Below are 20,620 nucleotides of genomic sequence, written 5' to 3' on the forward strand. Positions count from 1 at the left end.
TCAACAGTAGCACTGCTAACCCTGAACTGTAACATGTGGGCAGTGTACATGGGCTCCTTGTGGCACGGCTCCTGGCAGCAGCCAGTGTTCACGGGCACTTCCGCTACTGTGCCTGCAAATTATGGCAGGTCCTTAAATGCTCACAGGATTCTCAACAGGTGCAAGTAAGATATTGAATGTAAAAATGTCCTGTGAACTCTATGGCACTTTAAGAATACAGAATTAAAATAATTCAACTTAAACACCAACAACTCACATACTGGGAGAAAGCATTGTGACACGTGGGAAATTACTCCTGTTGCCCTCATCCACAGATGCTCCCCAACAAGAATGAGACGACAAATCTGGCTCCAGAGAAGATCCTTTACTAAGACCTATATAAACATTTTAGTCCTTGATTCAAATCAACTTCAACTCAGTCGACAGCAGGCTGATGGCTGGGCTAGGTAAAGGCTTCCCAGTGGCAAAAATGCTCCCCACCAAGGATGACATCAAAATAGGTCCCTGACTAATGTGAGTATGAGTGCTCAGGGTCTCTGTCCCATCTTCTTCAAGGTTCGATTGAGCTAGAAGAGAAAGGGAAACAGAGTTAGAGAGTTTTCACCAAACGTTTCCGTACAGTCCGCATGATCACAAGCCAGACTCCGGGGGCTGGCCCTCTGAAGCCAGGGAGGGGAGTCTCTGATGTGTGCGCGGTCAGCTCCTCTGTGTCAAGTCCATTAGGTCCTCCACCTGACATTCACAGGGCCTCTCACAATTCTTGCAAACTGTTCTGCTACCTGCCCTTCACACTCAACAAAAACACACTCAACACTGCTCTGCCCATTTTATACTCAGGAAAGGGATTCAGGGTGGATCAACTTGCCAGGGCTGTATAACTACCCTGCAGGAGGAGCCTGGCGGCAGGAACCACAGCATAGGAGTGACCTCTGCTGGAGGACTCAAAGCAGCAGGACACAGTGGCTCCAGCTATGGCCACAGTGAGGTTCAATATCCTTGAAATATTTGGCCTGACCCACAAGTCCTCTCCTATGGCAAGACATGGAATGCACCAAGTCTGTCAAAACAGAGCTGCTCCCTGTCCTGTGCCTGTAGGAACTGGCCAGACCTGTCTAAGCAGCAGAGTTAACTGCCAACTGGGGAGGCACGGGTGAGAGCAGGAGCGAATCCACCCATATTAGGAAATACGAGTGAGAGGAGGCTAGCTGGCCATCTGCAGTGGGAGATCTTGGAAAGAGAAGCTCCAGAGAAGGCTGACACAGCAACTCTGGCAGGCCCAACTCCTCTCCCCAAACCCCAAGCAGTCAGCCAGTCTAGCTCAGAGACTTAAAGGGTCAATTTTGGGCTTTCTTAAAAATAAAAAGCAAAAAATTTAAAACTCCCCATGCAGTTCCTAACCTCTGTCTCCAGCCCACACACCTCTCCCTCTCAGACCACTAACCTCCTCAAATTTGTGAATCTGCCGGATGAAAAAATCCCCATAGCGCCTGGCGACTTTGGTGTCTGCGATGTGGATCATGTCCTGTGGGAAAAGCAGTCAGACAAAAGCAGTGAAGTGGAGCCACTGATGGACTGAAGATAATCATGCTGCTAATTGCTAGATAAAGCCAGAGAGTGCTTTTCCAGTTATTAGCAGCTTTCTTTCTAGATGACTGATTTTTATTTTCTAGTTAACTTATTTATTTTTGATTTTTTAAATTGATTTTATAGAGAAAGGAAAGGAGAGAGAGGGAGGTAGAAACATCGATTTGTTGTTCCACTTGCTTATGCATACTTTGGTTGATGCTTACATGTGCCCTGACTGGGAATTGAACCCACAACCCTGGCACATTGAGTGGCGCTCTAACCAACTGACCTTTTTGGCTATGGCTTAACTCATTTATTTTTATTTTCCAGTCTTTTTTGTATGTATGTATGTATGTATCTACCTATTCATTTTAGCGAGAAAGAGAGTAAAGGACAGATAGGGACAGACAGGAAGGGAGAGAGATGAGGAGCAGCAACTCATAGTTTTAGCAGTTGTTCATGGATTGTTGTTTTTTTTAGAGACAGAGAGTCAGAGAGAGGGATAGATAGGGAGACAGACAGGAACAGAGAGGGATGAGAAGCATCAATCATCAGTTTTTCATTGTGACACCTTAAGTTGTTCATTGATTGCTTTCTCATATGTGCCTTGACTGTGGGCCTTTAGCAGACCGAGTGACCCCTTGCTCAAGCCAGTGACCTCGGGTCCAAGCTGGTGAGCTTTGCTCAAACCAGATGAGCCCACGCTCAAGCTGGCGACCTCGGAGTCTCGAACCCGGGTCCTCCGCATCCTAGTCTTACGCTCTATCCACTGCACCACCGCTTGGTCAGGCAATGGATTGTTCACTGATCACTCTCATACATGCCTTTATCCGGGGGGCTCCAGCTGAGCCAGTGACCCCTTGCTCAAGCCAGCAACCATGCGGGTCATGTCTATGATCCCATGCTCAAACCCTGCATTCAAGCTGGTGAGCCCGTGCTCAAGCCAGATGAGCCCGCATTGAGCACCTTACATAATACTGCAAACTGCCCTTCATCACCACTACCCCAACTCCGTAACACCTGGCACTTCTAACCTACCACATAGTTTCATTACAATGTTTACTATTTTTTTTTAAACCGGAATGTCAGCAAAATGGCAGAAATCTCTGTTTGTTTACAATGTATCCTAAATGCCCAGAACAGTGACTGGAAGACAGTGGCAACTTACTAAATATGATATTTATCGCTAATGGTTGAACAGAGAGCACCCCACACAACCCAGCCCAGGGGGCGGCCATACCTTATCGATGTAGAAGTCAACCTCAGAGGCTGACTGGAACTCGCCATCTAGAGCGGAGATGCCGCTGGTCCAGACCAGGTTCTTCATTTTGTGCTTGAAGACAAGAAGCTGGATCCGGAACTCCTGCTCTGTGAGGTCCAGGAAGCCGGCCAGCTTTGCCACGGGCATAGTGGTGTAGAGCTTAAGGAAGCTGCGAATGGTTGAGAGCTGGGCCTGCTGCTGTACTTCATCAGAAAACACCTTCAGCTGCTGCAAGAAGGGTTCCTTGTGGTAGTTGGGGTGCACGTTGTCATAGTTGGGAACCACAGGAGACAGAAATTTGGGGCAGGAATAGCTGAAAAGCTCCTCGTAGACCTGCGGGTCCCCCTTCTGCATGCGAAGCATCTTATCCCCATACTTCTCCCGCAGCTGCAGGTGAATGCTCTCGTCGATGCGCATGGGGTACATGGTGAGGGCGATGGCCAGCAGTGCGTGCATCTGCTCATTCTGCTTGTTAATCTGGGGGCGGCATGAGATTGGTGTGAGGTCAAATGAAAAGGACTGTGGTCCCCGCAGCTAACATGGCCCCACCATTCACCCAAGCACACTGCACAGATTTTTGGCTTCTCCCTTTGTCTTGCACCAGTTAACTTTCTCAATGTCTTTCCCAAGCCTCCTTCTAGCTTTACTCTATTCCAGCCTAGTTCTCTCCTGGATCCTTTAACGATATCTCTTAGTCTCTCCATTCTGCCACACACATCACTGGCAGCAGGTCAAGCCTCCCACATCAGTTATGATCAAGTCACCTAGAAACCTGTGATGGAACTTCAATGCCAAAAAGAAAAAAATTTTATATTCATTTTGAAATGTCCCCTAATTTTTGTGAGCGGCATACTTTGCTGGGTAATGAAGGTTACCCTAGAATCTAATACCCCAATTTGACAACTGTCCTGTTCTCCAGCCAAAATGATTTACTGTGCTGCTACATCACCATCTATTTCCAAGTTGCTCAGCTCTGTTTTGCCTAAAAGCTCCTCCCAACTCTATGCATGTTTTGGACCCATCCTCCTCCAAAGCAAATTGCTTAAGCACAATACCCACATCTAACTCATTTTTAAACATCCACAGCCCAAAGAACATTCAGCAGTATAGGCACTCATGGAGAATAAATTTAATTGGTGTTAAAAGATACTGTCCTAGGCCCTGGCCGGTTGGCTCAGTGGTAGAGCGTCGGCCTGGTGTGCAGAAGTCCTGGGTTCAATTCCCAGCCAGGGCACACAGGAAAAGCACCCATCTGCTTCTCCACTCCTCCCCCGCTCCTTCCTCTCTGTCTCTCTCTTCCCCTCCCCCAGCCAAGGCTCCATTGGAGCAAAGTTTGCCCGGGCACTGAGAATGGCTCTGTGGCCTCTGCCTCAGGCACTACAGTGGCTCTGGTCACAACAGAGCGAGGCCTCGGATGGGCAGAGCATCGCCCCCTGGTGGGCGTGCTGGGTGGATCCCGGTCAGGCGCACGTAGGAGTCTGTCTGACTGCCTCCCCGTTTCTGGCTTTGGAAAAATACAAAAACAAAACAAAACAAAAAAAAACACTGTGTTAAAATGCATACTAAAATTGCAAAAATTTAGCCTGAGCTGTGGTGGCCCAATGGATAAAACTTAAGACCTGGAATGCTGAAGTTGCCAGTTCGAAAACCCAGGCTTGCCCGGCCAACTACAACAAGTTGATGCTTCTTGCTCCCTCCCCTTCACTATTTCTCTTTCTCTCCCTCTCCTCTCTCTAAAATCAATAAACAGGCCCTGGCCGGTTGGCTCAGCGGTAGAGCGTCGGCCTGGCATGCGGGGCACCCGGGTTCGATTCCCGGCCAGGGCACATAGGAGAAGCGCCCATCTGCTTCTCCACCCCCACCCCCTCCTTCCTCTCTGTCTCTCTCTTCCCCTCCTGCAGCGAGGCTCCATTGGAGCAAAGATGGCCCGGGCGCTGGGGATGGCTCCTTGGCCTCTGCCCCAGGCGCTAGAGTGGCTCTGGTCGCAGCAGAGTGACGCCCCGGAGGGGCCGAGCATCGCCCCTGGTGGGCGTGCCGGGTGGATCCTGGTCGGGCGCATGCGGGAGTCTGTCTGACTGTCTCTCCCTGTTTCCAGCTTCAGAAAAATACACAAAAATAAAAAATAAAATAAAATAAAATCAATAAACAAAATCTTTATATATATAAAAAAAATTTAGATGGCATTTACCAAAACCTGTTGGCAAGGCACCAAGGGGTCAAGTGGTCAGAAGCCCCCTTACCATCTCATACTTGTATGTGGTCCTCTGGAACATGCTCTTGGTCCTCTGGATATAGAGGAGGATGTTGGCAAAGACCCGGATGGCATCCTGGTAGCGGCGCATCATCAGATATGCAAAACCAACATAATAGTATGTGGTGACCTGGCACTCGGGCACACGGGAGTACATGCTCTGTGGAAAGAGATGGAAGAAACATCCATGAGGCCCAAGACCAATTCATCCCAGATAGGATTTGAAAGCTGGTGGGCCCAGTGCCTGCTAGAGTCAGAGGCTCTGTGCACAGACTACCATTCACCAATTAAGTTATGGGACTCAAGGCCTCCATTTTCTTAGCTGTAACAAAGGGACTGAACCAGGTTATCTTAAAATCTTTTAGCTCTAAACCCTCCACACTTCAGTTTTGTATTATTCCTTGCTTTCTATTCCTTGCTTTTATAAATAAGCCCTATAAAGGAACAGATAGGTAAGAAGACACACAAAAGTAAAAAAAAGGTGATTTTTATGTGCCTTGGAAAAATAACCACGGTTAATTATATCACTATTTTTTTTTTATTTTTTTTTTAATTCATTTTAGAGAGGAAAGGGAGAGACAGAGGAGAAGACAGAAGGGGGGGAGGAGCTGGAAGCATCAACTCCCATATGTGCCTTGACCAGGCAAGCCCAGGGTTTCGAACCGGTGACCTCAGCATTTCCAGGTCAACACTTTATCCACTGTGCCACCACAGGTCAGGCAATATCACTATTTTTATAATTATTATACACCAACTTAGAACTAAGTATAGACTAGTGAAACTTGAATAGTAAAAGTCCGCCATTCTCATTCTGTTTTTAGGAAAAGAATCAAAAGACTACTGAATATTTTAAGTAAGCACAAAAAAGAAATCACCTTGTCCAGGTCCAGATTTTCACTGCCATGGTTTCCCAGTTCTCAGTTTTCAACTGTGTACTGGGAAAGAGGCATCCTCTCTCACCTCTCTGATATCTGTCCTAATAAATGCTAACAGACTGGCCCTGAGAAGATGGGCAAAGGGAACAGGTAATTTACCTTCTTGTTCAGTTCGATATTCTCCAGCACCTTGATGGCCTGGTAGTAATCTCCCAACAGGGAGTGCAGACGCAGAAGCCCCACCAGGCTAAAGTAGCCAAGCATCTTGTAGAGAGAGTGCCGTCCATACTCCCCAGCCACACTCTCGGGGTCACCTGAGAGAGAAAGACAACTGAACACTTCACCAGAGACAGGAAGGCAGGCAAGCTTGACCCCTGAATGTCCCTCTAAACTCTTCACTCACTGCCAGCCTCTACAGCTTCCTGACACAGGAAATAACTCTGCCTTCGAAGGAATACAAAGAAAAGCATGCCTGGCCTTATGCTGATCTTAAATTTACCTACATTTGAATGGAAGGTAGTTCTTTTACTTTTTATATTTTTGGTCCTGAAAATATGAAAGGACCTCTCTTAACAATAAGTTACTTATCAAAGGCCCCTCATTTCAGGAAGCTCAAGAGGTCAGAGCTATTTTCCTAATAACACTAAGATGTTATTTGCCTTTCCCACTGAGCTGAAATTTGCACCAATGATGCAAAAACAATGCCAGGTAAAGCCACTGGCCACATGGCATAAGTCAGGCAGTGGCACCAGCTGTAAAGTAGTCAATGTATGCTTTAGCTCCACACACTTACAGGAAAAACCTAAAACTTTTTCCAAAAAACACCCTTTTTACTTGAAAGAATAATGGACACATAAGTTATAGTTATTTAGATTTGGGTCTTTAGCAGCCATTTTCTCAAAATCAATCAATAAAAGTAAATAAAGGAATAAAGCCAGCTTGTAACACTTCAGTGAAAGCAACAATGTTTGCTGCCAAAGAAAAATCTGAGCTTGTAAGCAAACATTAGAAGTTGTCTTTGGCCCTGGCCAGTTGGCTCAGTGGTAGAGCGTCGGCCTGGCGTGCAGGAGTCCTGGGTTCGATTCCCGGCCAGGGCACATAAGAGAAGCGCCCATCTGCTTCTCCATCCCTCCCCCTCTCCTTCCTCTCTGTCTCTCTCTTCTCCTCCTACAGCCAAGGCTCCACTGGAGCAAAAGTTTACCCGGGCGCTGAGGATGGCTCTGTGGCCTCTGCCTCAGGCACTAGAATGGCTCTGATTGCGGCAGAGCGACGCCCCAAGATGGACGTCGGGATCCACCCGACGCCCTGGTGGGCATGCCGGGTGGATCCCGGTCGGGCGCATGCGGGAGCCTGTCTGACTGCCTCCCCATTTCCAGCTTTGGAAAAAATACAAAAAAAAAAAAAAAAGAAGTTGTTTTTTTTAGAGAGAGAGGCAGGGACAGAGACAGAGAGATAGAAACATTGATCTGTTCCCTGATAGGGGATCGAACTGGCAACCTCTGTGCTTTGGGACAATGCTCTAACCAACCGAGCTATACAGCCAAGGCTTAAAATTAGACTTTTATAAAACTTGTTATCTGCCTCTATGAGCTCAACAGCTTCCAAATAGACTTATCTCATAAAGCTGACAGCAAAAATAACAAAGTAATTTTAAAACATTATACAACAAAATGTGTCAACATTTGGGAAGTCTTTACAACTCAACAAACTATTTTATAAAATCATGCATGTGTAAAAGACCATTAAAGCTTCAGGAGAGACCAATAAATTTTAAGTTAAATTAAAAATTCACTGATATGGTTTCAGATTCCTGGCTGCAACTAATTTAGTAAGACACTACACTTGTCAAGTTTCACTGTGATATCCAAGAACATCATACCCCCTGAAAAGATTGTTAAAAATTTCTTCCTTTCCCCACTAAGTATCTTGGTGAGGCCATATTCCCTTCATACTTCAACCAAAACAGCATACTGCAACTGCCTGAAACAGGAATAGAAATGAGAATCCTCTCTTCTACAAATCAGACACTAAAGAGATGTGCAAAAATGCACATCTTCTCAATCTATTAAGAGCGTAAAGTGGTCCTGAAACCAAAAAGTTAGAAAAGTGCCCCATTTTAAACAAATGTCCTGCAGAAAGAGTCCGAGTGTTACAGATGCACACTCAGAAGTGCTGGTTCAGTCTGTCAGCCAACAACTGCCAAGCCCAGTGGCCTCCAACTTGGGTACTCGGCCACTGCCACATCCAAACACCAAAGAGAATGACAGCCCATTACTAAAAGGTGGTGACTCGCCTGAACTTCCTGCGATATCTACTCGCATGGGACAGATGGCAAGCAGCACTCACCTCCACTTGTGTACACCTCCAACTGCCGGTTGATGTTGGACTTGTCTACCAGGGAGTGAAGGACATTGAGGACACTGTGCACATTCCAGATTTTGGGATTGGAACGAAGGAAGTCAATCTCCTCCTCCGACTTCTTGGCAGTCTTACAGCGGTACTGACTGAACGACTGAAACTGTTGGGGAAGAAGGGGACGATGCAGCAGTGGCATCAAATCCACAGTGACAGCCCGTGTGAACATGCTGAAGGGAGGCATGCCCAGGACTCTGGGCTGGGGAAGGTGAAGGCGAGCCTATGATCCTCATGCTAAACCTCTCTGTACACTGTTTTCAGAGGCTTCTTTGAGTAAGTTGTCAATTTTGTTCACTACTACGTTTTGTTCCACTGTTAAGTAAAAATCTCTAAGGTTTGAAGTAGTTTATAAAAAAAAACACCTCATTCATTTTGGAGTCAAACACAGCCTGAAGTAATTTCATATCTCTGAGCTTCACAACACAGTTAATCTGGCCACCAGGTAGTCTGTAACAAACCTCTATTTATACGTGACTCTACGTATGAAAGATGTTGTGGGAGAGTGGCAGTACGTATTCCTATGTGCGTGCCTTCCCTACCAGAGTTTTTTTTGTTTTTTTTTACAGAGACAGAGAGAGAGTCAGAGAGAGGGATAGACAGGAACATTCAGAAAGGAACGGAGAGAGATGAGAGAGAGATGAGAAGCATCAATCATTAGTTTTTCAATGCAACACCTTAGTTGTTCATTGATTGCTTTCTTTTTATTTTTTACAGAGGCAGAGATAGACAGGGACAGACAGGAACGGAGAGAGATGAGAAGCATCAATCATTAGTTTCTCCTTGCGCATTGCGACTTCTTAGTTGTTCATTGATTGCTTTCTCATATGTGCCTTGACCATGGGCCTTCAGCAGACTGAGTAACCCTTTGCTGGAGCCAGCGACCTTGGGTCCAAGCCGGTGAGCTTTTTGCTCAAACCAGACGAGTCCGCACTCAAGCTGACGACCTTGGGGTCTTGAACCTGGATCCTTCCGCATCCCAGTCTGACACTCTACTGCGCACCGCCTGGTCAGGCTTTTAAAAATTTTTTTTTAATTTATTTCTTACAGGGACAGAGAGAGGGATAGACAGGGACAGACAGACAGGAATGAAAAGAGATAAGAAGCATCAATCATCAGTTTTTCATTGCGACACCTTAGTTGTTCATTGATTGCTTTCTCATATGTGCCTTGACCGGGGGCTGCAGCAGACTGAGTAACCCCTTGCTTGAGTCAGCGACCTTGGGTCCAAGCTGGTGAGCTTTATGCTCAAGCCATGAGCCCGCGCTCAAGCTGGCAACCTCAGGGTCTCGCACTTGAGCCCTCTGCTGGCAACCTGAGTCCTCCGCATCCCAGTTCAATGCTCCATCCACTGCGCCACCACCTGGTCAGGCAATTGCGTTCTCATATGTGCTTTGACCGTGGAGCTACAGCAGACTGAGTAACCCCTTGCTCAAGCCAGTGACCTTGGGTCCAAGCTGGTGAGCTTTGCTCAAACCAGATGAGCCCGCACGCAAGCTGGAGACCTTGGGGGTCTCGAACCTGGGTCCTCAGCATCCCAGTCCGACACTCTATCCACTGCACCACCACCTGGTCAGGCCCTACCAGAGTTGACCATCGATTCTCCTGGAATAGGAATCCATCTGTCATTTCTGCGTCAAGCACAGAGCCAAGTGTAAGGCATACATAGGGAGACATGTCACAGATATTTGTTTGGGGAGTGCTCCTATCTGACCAGCCCACCCGAGAGTACACCACTCATCAGCCACCCCAAGAGTAACATGAGACCACCTACTTAATCAGAATTTTTAAAAGCACCCTAGTGCACACTCAGGTTTGGAAACCAGTGACCTAGAAAGGCTCTAAGTCCTAGATAACCAAAGAATGTTCCTCAAGTATTACCTTCCTCTAAGAGTGTAGGAGAAAAGATTGTCAAATCTACAACAAGCAAAGAATAATATCCAGAACATATAGGGAATTCTCATAAATTAATAAAAACAAAATGTTCCAATAGAAAAACAGGCAAAGGATACTCATCAGCCACTCCGAGAGTAACACAAGAGACCACCTACTTGATCAGAATTTTTAAAAGCACCCTAGTTGATTCTGGTGCACACTCAAAGGAAAGTGATGACCACTTCAAAGGAAAATAGGACTGGTCTATTAACAGGGAAAATGCTCAATCTCTTTCTCTTTTTTTTTTTTTTTTAATTTTTTTTTAGAGAGGAGAGGGAGAGAGAGAGAGGAGAGACAGAGAGAGAGAAGGGGGGGAGGAGCTGGAAGCATCAACTCCCATATGTGCCTTGACCAGGCAAGCCCAGGGTTTCGAACCGGCGACCTCAGCATTTCCAGGTCGACGCTTTATCCCACTGCGCCACCACAGGTCAGGCTATTTATTTTTTTTAGAAAGGAAAGAGAAAGAGAGAAAGGGGGAGGAGCAGGAATCATCAACTCCCATATGTGCCTTGACCAGGCAAGCCCAGGGTTTGGAACTGGCAACCTCAGCATTCCAGGTCGACACTTTATCCACTGCGCCACCGCAGGTCGGGCCTCTTTCTCTCTTTTTTAAAGACTTTATTTATTCATTTTTGAGAGGAGAAAGAGAAGAAAGAGAGAAGGGGAGAGAGGCAGGAAGTATCAACTCCCATATGTACCTTGACCAGGAAAGCCCAGGGTTTCAAAATGGCGACCTCAGTATTTCAGGTCGACGCTTTATCCACTGCGCCACGATAGGTCAGGCTCAATCTCTTTAGTTATCAGACAAATGTAAATTAAAATGAGATTACCATTTCTTTCCCATCAAATTGTCAAAAATTAGACAGACTAATTAATCTAGTGTGCTCTCAAAAGATTCTAGTAGTATAATTTTTTTTTTTTTCTTTACAGAGACAGAGAGAGAGAGTCAGAGAGGGATAGACACGGACAGACAGACAGGAACGGAGAGATGAGAAGCATAATCATTAGTTTTTCGTTGCGCGTTGCAACACCTTAGTTGTTCATTGATTGCTTTCTCATATGTGCCTTGACCATGGGCCTTCAGCAGACTGAGTAACCCCTTGCTTGAGCCAGCGACCTTGGGCACAAGCTGGTGAGCTTTTGCTCAAACCAGATGAGCTCGTGCTCAAGCTGGCGACCTTGGGGTCTCGAACCTGGGTCTTCCGCATCCCAGTCCGACGCTCTATCCACTGCGGCACCACCTGGTCAGGCAGTAGTAGTATAATTTGATACAGCCTTTTGGGAGAGCAGTGTATTACTACACTGCTCACAAAAATTAGGGGATTAGGGAATGTGCAGATACGCCAGTACTCTCAGCCTTTTGATTTTTGATTTTTTTTAAATTAATTTTTAGAGAGGAGAGAGAATGAGAGAGAGAGAGGGAGGGAGAGAGAGAGAAGGAGGAGGGAGGAGCAGGAAGCATCAACTCCCATATGTGCCTTGACCAGGCAAGCCCAGGCTTTTGAACCGGTGACCTCAGCATTTCCCGGTCGACGCTTTATCCACTGCGCCACCACAGGTCAGGCACTCTCAGCCTTTTGTATAGTGCATTTTCACCAATGAAATAAAAGTTGGTTTTGAATCTCATTTGCATAATCAAACTTTTTTTACTTTTCTGATGTTCTTGTTTAATAAAAAAAAAATCAAGTGCCTTTTTATTGCTTCATATTCATTTTGAAATATCCCCTAATTTTTGTGAGCAGTATATTTACTAAAAATCTAAGTGATTGAAATGTTCTATAACTTGAATTATGGTTGTGTATACACTTAAAATTGGTCCATTTACTGTATGTAAATTCTGCCTCTTATAGTTGTTTTTAAAGATATTTCTTTTTTATTTTTATTTTTCAGAGTCAGAGAGAGGGATAGACTGGAACAGAGAGAGATAAGAAGCATCAATCATCAGTTTTTCGTTGCGATACTTTAGTTGTTCATTGATTGCTCTCTCATATGCGCCCTGACCGTGGGCCTTCAGCAGACCGAGTAACCTTTTCCTCAAGCCAGCGACCTTGGCTTTGCTCAAACCAGATGAGCCCGCGCTCAAGCCAGTGACTTCAGAGTCTCGAACCTGGGTCCTCCGCATCCCAGTTGGACACTCTATCCACTGCGCTACCGCCCGGTCAGGCTGTTTTTAAAAAACTTTAAAGGCAAATATCCTTGAAGCAGTAATTTTACTTCTAGTTATACCTAAAGAGATACCTATATGTTACACATACAAGGATATTCAGACTCACTGTTTATAATAGTGAAAACCAAAACCCAAATGTTCACCAGGAGTGGTTTATCCACATTACATAAGGCAAACCTGTATACAGATATATCAAGTGTTTCAAGCCATAACAAAATAATCAATATAGTAGTATTATGTAAATGCTTCTCAGCTTCCAGACAATAACTGATGCCTCCTCAAAGCAAGGAAGACACTTTCATTTTACCTGCAGTTTGGGGAAGAAAAAAAATAAACTTTTAAAAATGGTGTTAACATAGCCCTGGCCAGATAGCTCAGTTGGTTGAACATTGTCCCAAAACGTGAATGTTGGGGGTTCAATCCCTGGTCAGAGCACACACAGGGATAGACTGATGTTTCTTTCTCTCTCTAAAATCAATCAATAATTTTTTAAAAATGGTATTAACATATTCATGTTACTTGTAATAAAAATAAACAAAAAAAAGTGGCTGGAAAGAGCCATTCACCCCACGTGGCATCAATCTGACTGGGAGTAACCACCAGGCCTTCAGTGGCCAGTCTTTGTTAGAAATGAGAACACCTTGCCTGACCAGTGGTGACAAAGTGGATAGAACATCAAAATGCAACACTGAGGTCCCGGGTTCAAAACCCCAGGTCCCTGACTGGGCAGTGGCGCAGTGGATAGTATTGGACTGGGATGCGGAAGATCCAGGTTTGAGACCCCGAGGTTGCCAGCTTGAGCGAGGGCTCATCTGGTTTGAGCAAAAGCTCACCAGCTTGAGCCCAAGGTTGCTGGCTTGAGCAAGGGGTTACTCGGTTTGCTGAAGGCCCACAGGCAAGGCACATATGAGAAAGCAATCAATAAACAAGTAAGGTGTTGCAACAAAACACTAATGATTGATGCTTCTCATCTCTCCATTCCTGTCTGTCTGTCCCTGTCTTATCCCTCTCTCTGACTCTGTGTCTCTTAAAAAGAAACAAAAACAAACAAAAAAACCCCAAGGTCACCAGCTTGAGCGTGGGGTTGCAGGCTGGAGTGCGGGATCATTGACATAATTCCAAGGTCGTTGGCTTGAGCAAGAGGTCCCTGGTTGAGGCACACAAGAAGCAATCAATGAACAACTAAAGTGACACACCTACATCTATGCTTCTCATCCCGCTAAAAAAAAAAAGGAAGAAAAGAAACGAGAACACCTTAAGCCCCTTAGGAAGAAAATACCAGCTCAACTGAGGGAATTATAATGGTTTTAAGGGGGAAGAGGAACCTTAGCACAGATGATCCTCCTTGACTTGCTTTAAGTTGACAGGATTACCAACCTTCTAAAATCATGCCAAATTAGAGGCTGACACAAGCCAAGGAACCAGAGAGCAAACAAGGCCAGTGTGATTTATGGCCAAAATTTCACAAAGACACTGAAGCCTCATCCTAAGCAGGAAGTCTCTTTCTCAAAGAGCCCTAGGAAGGTTTTCTCAGCTCACCAACCACAGCTTAGCAGCACTTTGTATTCACAAAGGGTCTTTGGTCCAGGGAGCTCAAATGACATCTTTTTTTGGGTGAGAAGGGGAGATAGTGAGGCAGACTCCCCCATGTGCCCTGACTGAGATCCACCTGGCAAATCCATCTGAGGCCAATGCTCAAGTACTGAGGTATCAAGCTATTTTCAACACCTAAGGCTGATGGACTCCAACCATGTTCGAACGACTCAAGCTACTGATTGTGGGAGAGGAAGAGGGAGAGAAGTGGGAGAGGCTGGGGGAGAGAAGCAAATGGTTGCTTCTCCTGTGTGCCCTGACTGGGGATCGAACCTGGGACATCCAAATGCCAGACCAACACTCTATATCCAATGAGCCATCGGCCAGGGAAATGGACTTCCCACTTGACCAATGGTGGCACAGTGGATAGCATCAATCTGGGATGCTGACTTCAGCTCTGAAACCCCACGATTTCCATGGTTAGTAATTTGTCCAGGGACCAGGGCTAGTGAATTGTAAAATCTAAAGTTTTATACCAGGCCCCACAGCTGCAGTACTTCACATCTGGCATAATTCTCAGTGAAACCTCAACAGTGGCACTCTGAGGGGATAAGATTCCTATTTTGATAAAAATGTTCTATTTTATTCTGATCTAGCATATCCTTGAGTAACAACTACCACAATCAGAATATACAGCATTTCTGTTTTATAGGCAAGGAAAGTGAGGCTTGGAAAGCTTAAAAAACATGTCACTATTGCAGAGCTACCCAACGGCCCCCCAGACTAAAACCCATTTCCACCTGTCCCCAAAGCCCGTAAGACCTATGTTCTTCCTGCCAGACCACCTTCTCAAGGTCAGGTAAGAATTTGGTAAAAGTTCAACTCTCTTGACTTCTAAGTTCCTACCTAAAGTTCTTAGGCCTCACTGACCTTTTAGAAAACCCCAAAAGAGGAGTCTACCTTCCTGGGAAATTTCAGATTATGATGGGCTTATTTTTATAGTATGCATCTTTTTAACAACACAAGCAATGGTAATAGCTGCACCTTGCTTGGACGAGTTATTTCAAACTAGGCCAAGGGCTAATCAAATACCTGATAGATGAACTCATCAATGATATCCCAGAGCCATTGGTTGGGTAGTTCAAGGGGAGCAGGACCATCAGCATCTGTGCAGATCACAGAAAGTCAAACCCACTTAGTAAGGCTGCAGACACATTTTATAATTTCTCTCTTAAAAAGACTGTGGCCCTGGCCGGTTGGCTCAGCGGTAGAGCGTCAGCCTGGCGTGCGGGGGACCCGGGTTCGATTCCCGGCCAGGGCACATAGGAGAAGCGCCCATTTGCTTCTCCACCCCCCCTCCTTCCTCTCTGTCTCTCTCTTCCCCTCCCGCAGCCAAGGCTCCATTGGAGCAAAGATGGCCCGGGCGCTGGAGATGGCTCCTTGGCCTCTGCCCCAGGCGCTAGAGTGGCTCTGATCGCGGCAGAGCAACGCTCCGGAGGGGCAGAGCATCGCCCCCTGGTGGGCAGAGCGTGGCCCCTGGTGGGCGTGCCGGGGCATGTGGGAGTCTATCTGACTGTCTCTCCCCGTTTCCAGCTTCAGAAAAATACAAAAAATAAATAAATAAATAAATAAAAATAAAAAAAAATAAAAAGACTGTGAATCACAAGGCATCCCTCCCCTCCCCACCTGCACGTTAAATCCTGCTAAAAGGAGCTGGAGGCCAATACTACACCTCATCATACCCTCCCCCACTTGGCCAAACCCTACACTCACTAAGGATGTAGTTGAAGAGATTGCAGTAGTTATAATAGGATTCAAACCTCTGCTCCAAGGAAGGTCCCCCCTGTAAAGAGAGCAGAGACATTAGAACATAGATAATTTAAATGTGCTACTCATGGCCTACCATGATGGCTAAAAACAAATATAAGAGAATTGTTGTGTACTCTTAGTATGCAAAGAGCACTGAAGTGAGAGGGAAGACAGTAAGTGCTATAGCAGTTCAAAGGGGCACTGAATAGCAGACCGCAATGGTCAGGTTTTATGGCAATAACCTTAACCAAACGTTAGCAAACAGATAAGCAGATCTGCCAAAGCAGAGAAAAGGTGTTTCAGCAAAAACAATACTAACAAAGGCAAAGCAATAAAACTGTGAGGCTTGAAGGTTGGAGAGTAAGAGGAGACAATGCTACACTGGGCTACACTGGGCTACACCAGGCCAGGAACAAAGAGGTCTTTAAGTTCCAAATGAAAATCTAGGCCAGGGGTCACCAAATCAATCACCTGTTTTTCTTAAAGAAAATACTGACTTTTTTTTTTTTTGTATTTTTCTGAAGTTGGAAACGGGGAGGCAGTCAGACAAGACTCCCGTGTGCCCACCACGGGGCGATGCTCTGCCCATCTGGGGCAATGCTCTGTTGCAACCAGAGCCATTCTAGCGCCTGAGGCGGAGGCCACAGAGCCATCCTTAGCGCCCCAGCAAACTTTGCTCCAATGGAGCCTTGGCTGCAGGAGGGGAAGAGAGAGACAGAGAAGAAGGAGAGGGGGAGGGGTGAGAAGCAGATGGGTGCTTCTCCTGTGTGCCCTGGCCAGGAATCGAACCCGGGACTCTTGCATGCCAGGCCGATGCTCTACCACTAAGCCAAACAGCCAGGGCCCTGACTTTTTTTTTAAAACGTGAGAAAGGGGGCCCTGGCCACTCGGCTCAGTGGTAGAGCATCGGCCTGGCGTGTGGAAGTCTCGGGTTCGATTACCGGCCAGGGCACACAGGAGAGGCGCCCATCTGCTTCTCTACCCCTCCCCCTCTCCTTCTTCTCTGTCTCTCTCTTCCCCTCCTGCAGCCAAGGCTCCACTGGAGCAAAAAGATGGCCCGGGCGCTGAGGATGGCTCTGTGGCCTCTGCCCCAGGTGCTAGAGTGGCTCTGGTCGCCACAGAGCGACATCCCAGATGGGCAGAGCATCACCCCCTGGTGGGCATGCCGGGTGAATCCCGGTAGGGCGCATGCGGGAGTCTGTCTGACTGCCTCCCCATTTCCAGCTTCAGAAAAATACAAAAAGAAAAAAAGAAAAAGAAAGGGAGAGAGAAAAACTGATTTGTTGTTCCACTTATTTATGAGTTCATTAGTTCATTCTTTTATGTGCCCTGACCAGGGACTGAAACAGCAACTTTGCTTAATTGGGACAATGCTCTAACCAATTGATTACCCAGCCAGGGCTTGTAAATAAAGTTTTATTGAAACACAGCCATGACCACTCATTTTCTACTGCTGCTAGAAAGGAATAGTTGAACAAATTCAACAGAAACAGGCCCTGGCCGGATGGCTCAGTGGTAAGAGTGTCGGCCTGGCGTGCAGGAGTCCCAGGTTCGATTCCCGGCCAGGACACACAGGAGAAGCGCCCATCTGCTTCTCCACCCCTCCCCCTCTCCTTCCTCTCTATCTCTCTCTTCCCCTCCTGCAGCCAAGGCTCCATTCGAGCAAAGTTGGCCCAGGCGCTGGGGATAGCTCTATGGCCTCTGCCTCAGGCACTAGAATGGCTCTGGTTGCAACAGAGCAACGCCCCGATGGGCAGAGCATTTTCCCCTGGTGGGCATGCCGGGTGGATCCCAGTCGGGCACATGTGGGAGTCTGTCTGACTGCCTCCCCGTTTCCAACTTCAGAAAAACACACACACATACACACAAAATCAACAGAAACCATTATGGCCCTTAAAGTCCAAAATACTACCTGGCACTTTTTTTTTTTTGCATTTTCTTTTGCATTTTTCTGAAGCTGGAAACAGGGAGAGACAGTCAGACAGACTCCCGCATGCGCCCGACCGGGATCCACCCAGCACGCCCACCAGGGGCGATGCTTTGCCCATCCTGGGCGTCGCCATGTTGCGACCAGAGCCACTCTAGCGCCTGAGGCAGAGGCCACAGAGCCATCCCCAGCGCCTGGGCCATTTTTGCTCCATTGGAGCCTTGGCTGCGGGAGGGGAACAGAGAGACAGAGAGGAAGGTGCGGCGGAGGGGTGGAGAAGCAAATGGGCGCTTCTCCTGTGTGCCCTGGCCAGGAATCGAACCCGGGTCCTCCGCACGCTAGGCCGACGCTCTACCGCTGAGCCAACCGGCCAGGGCCGGCACTTTTCATATCAATAGAAGTTGCTGACCCCCAATCTAGACTTTATGTTGCAAGCATCTGAGAACCACTTAAGGCTTCTGAGCTGGGGAACATGACAAATGATGCATTTATAATGGAGTAGAAAGAACACTGCCTTGCAGTCTTAGCCCTACTGTTTATTAACTGTAGTGTTCTGAAAAGATGTTCCATCTCTCTGTAAAACGAGATTATGTAGTACCTAAATAGTAAATGCCTTTTTTCCTTTTTTTTTTTTTTTTAATTTTTTCTTTATTTTTTCTTTATTCATTTTAGACAGGAGAGGGAGAGACAGAGAGAGAGAAGGGGGGAGGAGCTGGAAGCATCAACTCCCATATGTACCTTGACCAGGCAAGCCCAGGGTTTCGAACCGGCAACCTCAGCATTTCCAGGTCGACGCTTTATCCACTGCGCCACCACAGGTCAGGCTTTTTTTTTTTTTAACAATAAATGCTCTTTCAATGAAAAACCAGTCCTGGCCAACTGGCTCAGTGGAAAGAGTGACAGCCCAGAGTATGAATGTTCCAAGTTTGAGTCCTAGTCAGGAGAGGTGACTATCTGCTTCTCTCCCCGTCCCCTTCCTCCTTCCCTTCCTCTTCTCCTGCCGCAGCCAGTGGCTTAGTTGGTTCGAGTGTGGGCCCTTGGTGCTGAGGACAGCTTGGCTAATTTGAGCACTGGCGCCAGACAGGGGTTGCTGGGTGGATCCCAGTCAGGGTGCATATGAAATCTGTCTATCTTCCCTCCACTCACTTAAAAGGAAAAGATAAATTTCCATCTAGGGTTTTAAAACTGGTCATGTATGTGAAAGTGCCTCATTTGGTACCTAACAAAGAGGTTATGGGGCCAATAAACTTCTACTGAAACTTCATCTATAAACCAGAGGGAAAATTAGAGGTGGTAAAACCAGCTATACCAGTGTTTTTCAACCACCGGTCCACAGACCATGTAGGTCTGTGGAAGACGTAACCACTCTGATGTTGTATGAACACTAAGCTATATACTATGCATTCTGATGCCACTGTCTTCTACAGGCTGGCTAGATTCTCAGCCTATTCCATAAGTACCTGACCCACAGCACCAATGGTAGGAGGGATTCTTGACCTTCTCTCAGATAAGGTACTCAGAGATCTCACTGGGATGCCAGAAAGACAGGGCGCTCTGTATTACTTTGGGAACAAGAACTCCTCCAGTTCCTATCACTGATGGCGGCTCCTGCCAAGGCAGGAGTCTAGTTAGATCGAGTGGTTCTCAGGGATGAGAGGTAAGGAATTGTGAGTAACTGGGACCTCCTTGGGTGGAAACATTCTAAGGAGATTATAGTGCCAGTTTCCTTCATGTATAACATCCATACACATGCTCCAATAATTAACATATCCTCAGGGATTGGGCACTGGATTAGAGCAGTGAACAAGACAAACTCTATGCTCTGGTGGAGCTTACCCTTTAGTGGCTGAAACAAAGAAAAACTAAATAAACAATTTACAAAATGTCAGCTAGTGATACGTGCTCTAAAAGGCCACCGAGTATGAGAAGATGCCCAGGGAAAGTTGCAGGAAATGAGACTGGCTAGTGAGGGGCCAGTTCAAGCAGGAGGCTAAGACTTGGGATTTTATTTTAAGTATGATGGGAAGTCATGGTAGGCTTTAGGAGAGGAGTAATTTGATGAAACTACAATTCAAAAGGGTCGTGCTGATTTAGGCTGAGAATAAATTTAAGCGAGCTAGAATAGAAACTTGACAGCCGCTGAGCAGCTACACAGTAGTTCAACTATGAGATGAGAAAGCCTTGAACTAGGGCAGTGGTGGCAGAAAGAAGTAGTTGGTTTCAGGAAGTATGCTGAGGGTACAGTAAAACAGAATTTGCTGCAAAGTTGATGTCAAATGAGAGAAAAGTCAAGAATGATACCAAGGTGTTCAGTCCAAGTAACTGGGTAAATGGTACTATCATTTATTGAGATAATGAACATGTGACAAACAGGTTTAGAGAGAAAATAAGAGTTCAATTATGGGTGTTTTAAACTTAAGGTGACAATCAGCCAAGTGGAGGTGTTGAGCAGGTGAATAAATGAGTCTGGATCTGAAGAGACTGCAGCTTAAGATAGAGATTTTTAAGTAACTGGTGTATATAAATAGTGTAGACAGTATTTATAAAGAACCTTCAGGCATTCTAAAATTTAGAAATCAGAAAGAATAGAATAAGGACCCAAAGGTGAGACAGTGTGGTAAAAGGACACTGGTGTCACAGTAACACAGGTCTGGGTTTAAGTTTTGTAATTTAACTGGGAATTTGAGTAAAGCTCCCCCTTTGCACCTGTTTGCCTACTCTGCAGGAGACATGAAGATGTGTGCCAGGTGCCCAGCACTGTGCCTGGCAAACCTGACAGTGTAATTTACATTTTAGAGGGAAGGAGGCTCCGTGGCAATGCGCTGAAGGGGAAAAGCAAAGGCAGCAGAGACAGCACAAGGTGCTTGGAACACACTTAGGACGG

At 46.4% G+C, this 20,620-nt stretch overlaps 1 protein-coding gene across 1 annotated transcript in view; it reads right to left on the reverse strand.

Annotated features, from left to right (window-relative positions):
• Positions 1-343: 343 nt before the first annotated feature.
• Positions 344-20,620, reverse strand: part of EIF3L (eukaryotic translation initiation factor 3 subunit L) — a 33,163-nt gene continuing 12,886 nt past the window's right edge. The window contains exons 6-13 of the mRNA XM_066258555.1: positions 15,774-15,843; positions 15,093-15,166; positions 8,300-8,471; positions 6,113-6,267; positions 5,068-5,238; positions 2,807-3,304; positions 1,442-1,522; positions 344-566 (exon numbers count right to left, since the gene is read on the reverse strand). Of these exons, the coding sequence (XP_066114652.1) occupies positions 528-566; positions 1,442-1,522; positions 2,807-3,304; positions 5,068-5,238; positions 6,113-6,267; positions 8,300-8,471; positions 15,093-15,166; positions 15,774-15,843 (1,260 nt within the window). The 3' untranslated portion in view covers positions 344-527. The remainder of the gene's footprint in view (positions 567-1,441; positions 1,523-2,806; positions 3,305-5,067; positions 5,239-6,112; positions 6,268-8,299; positions 8,472-15,092; positions 15,167-15,773; positions 15,844-20,620) is intronic.

Source organism: Saccopteryx bilineata, chromosome 1, assembly GCF_036850765.1.
Source record: "Saccopteryx bilineata isolate mSacBil1 chromosome 1, mSacBil1_pri_phased_curated, whole genome shotgun sequence".
Lineage (NCBI taxonomy): Eukaryota > Metazoa > Chordata > Mammalia > Chiroptera > Emballonuridae > Saccopteryx > Saccopteryx bilineata.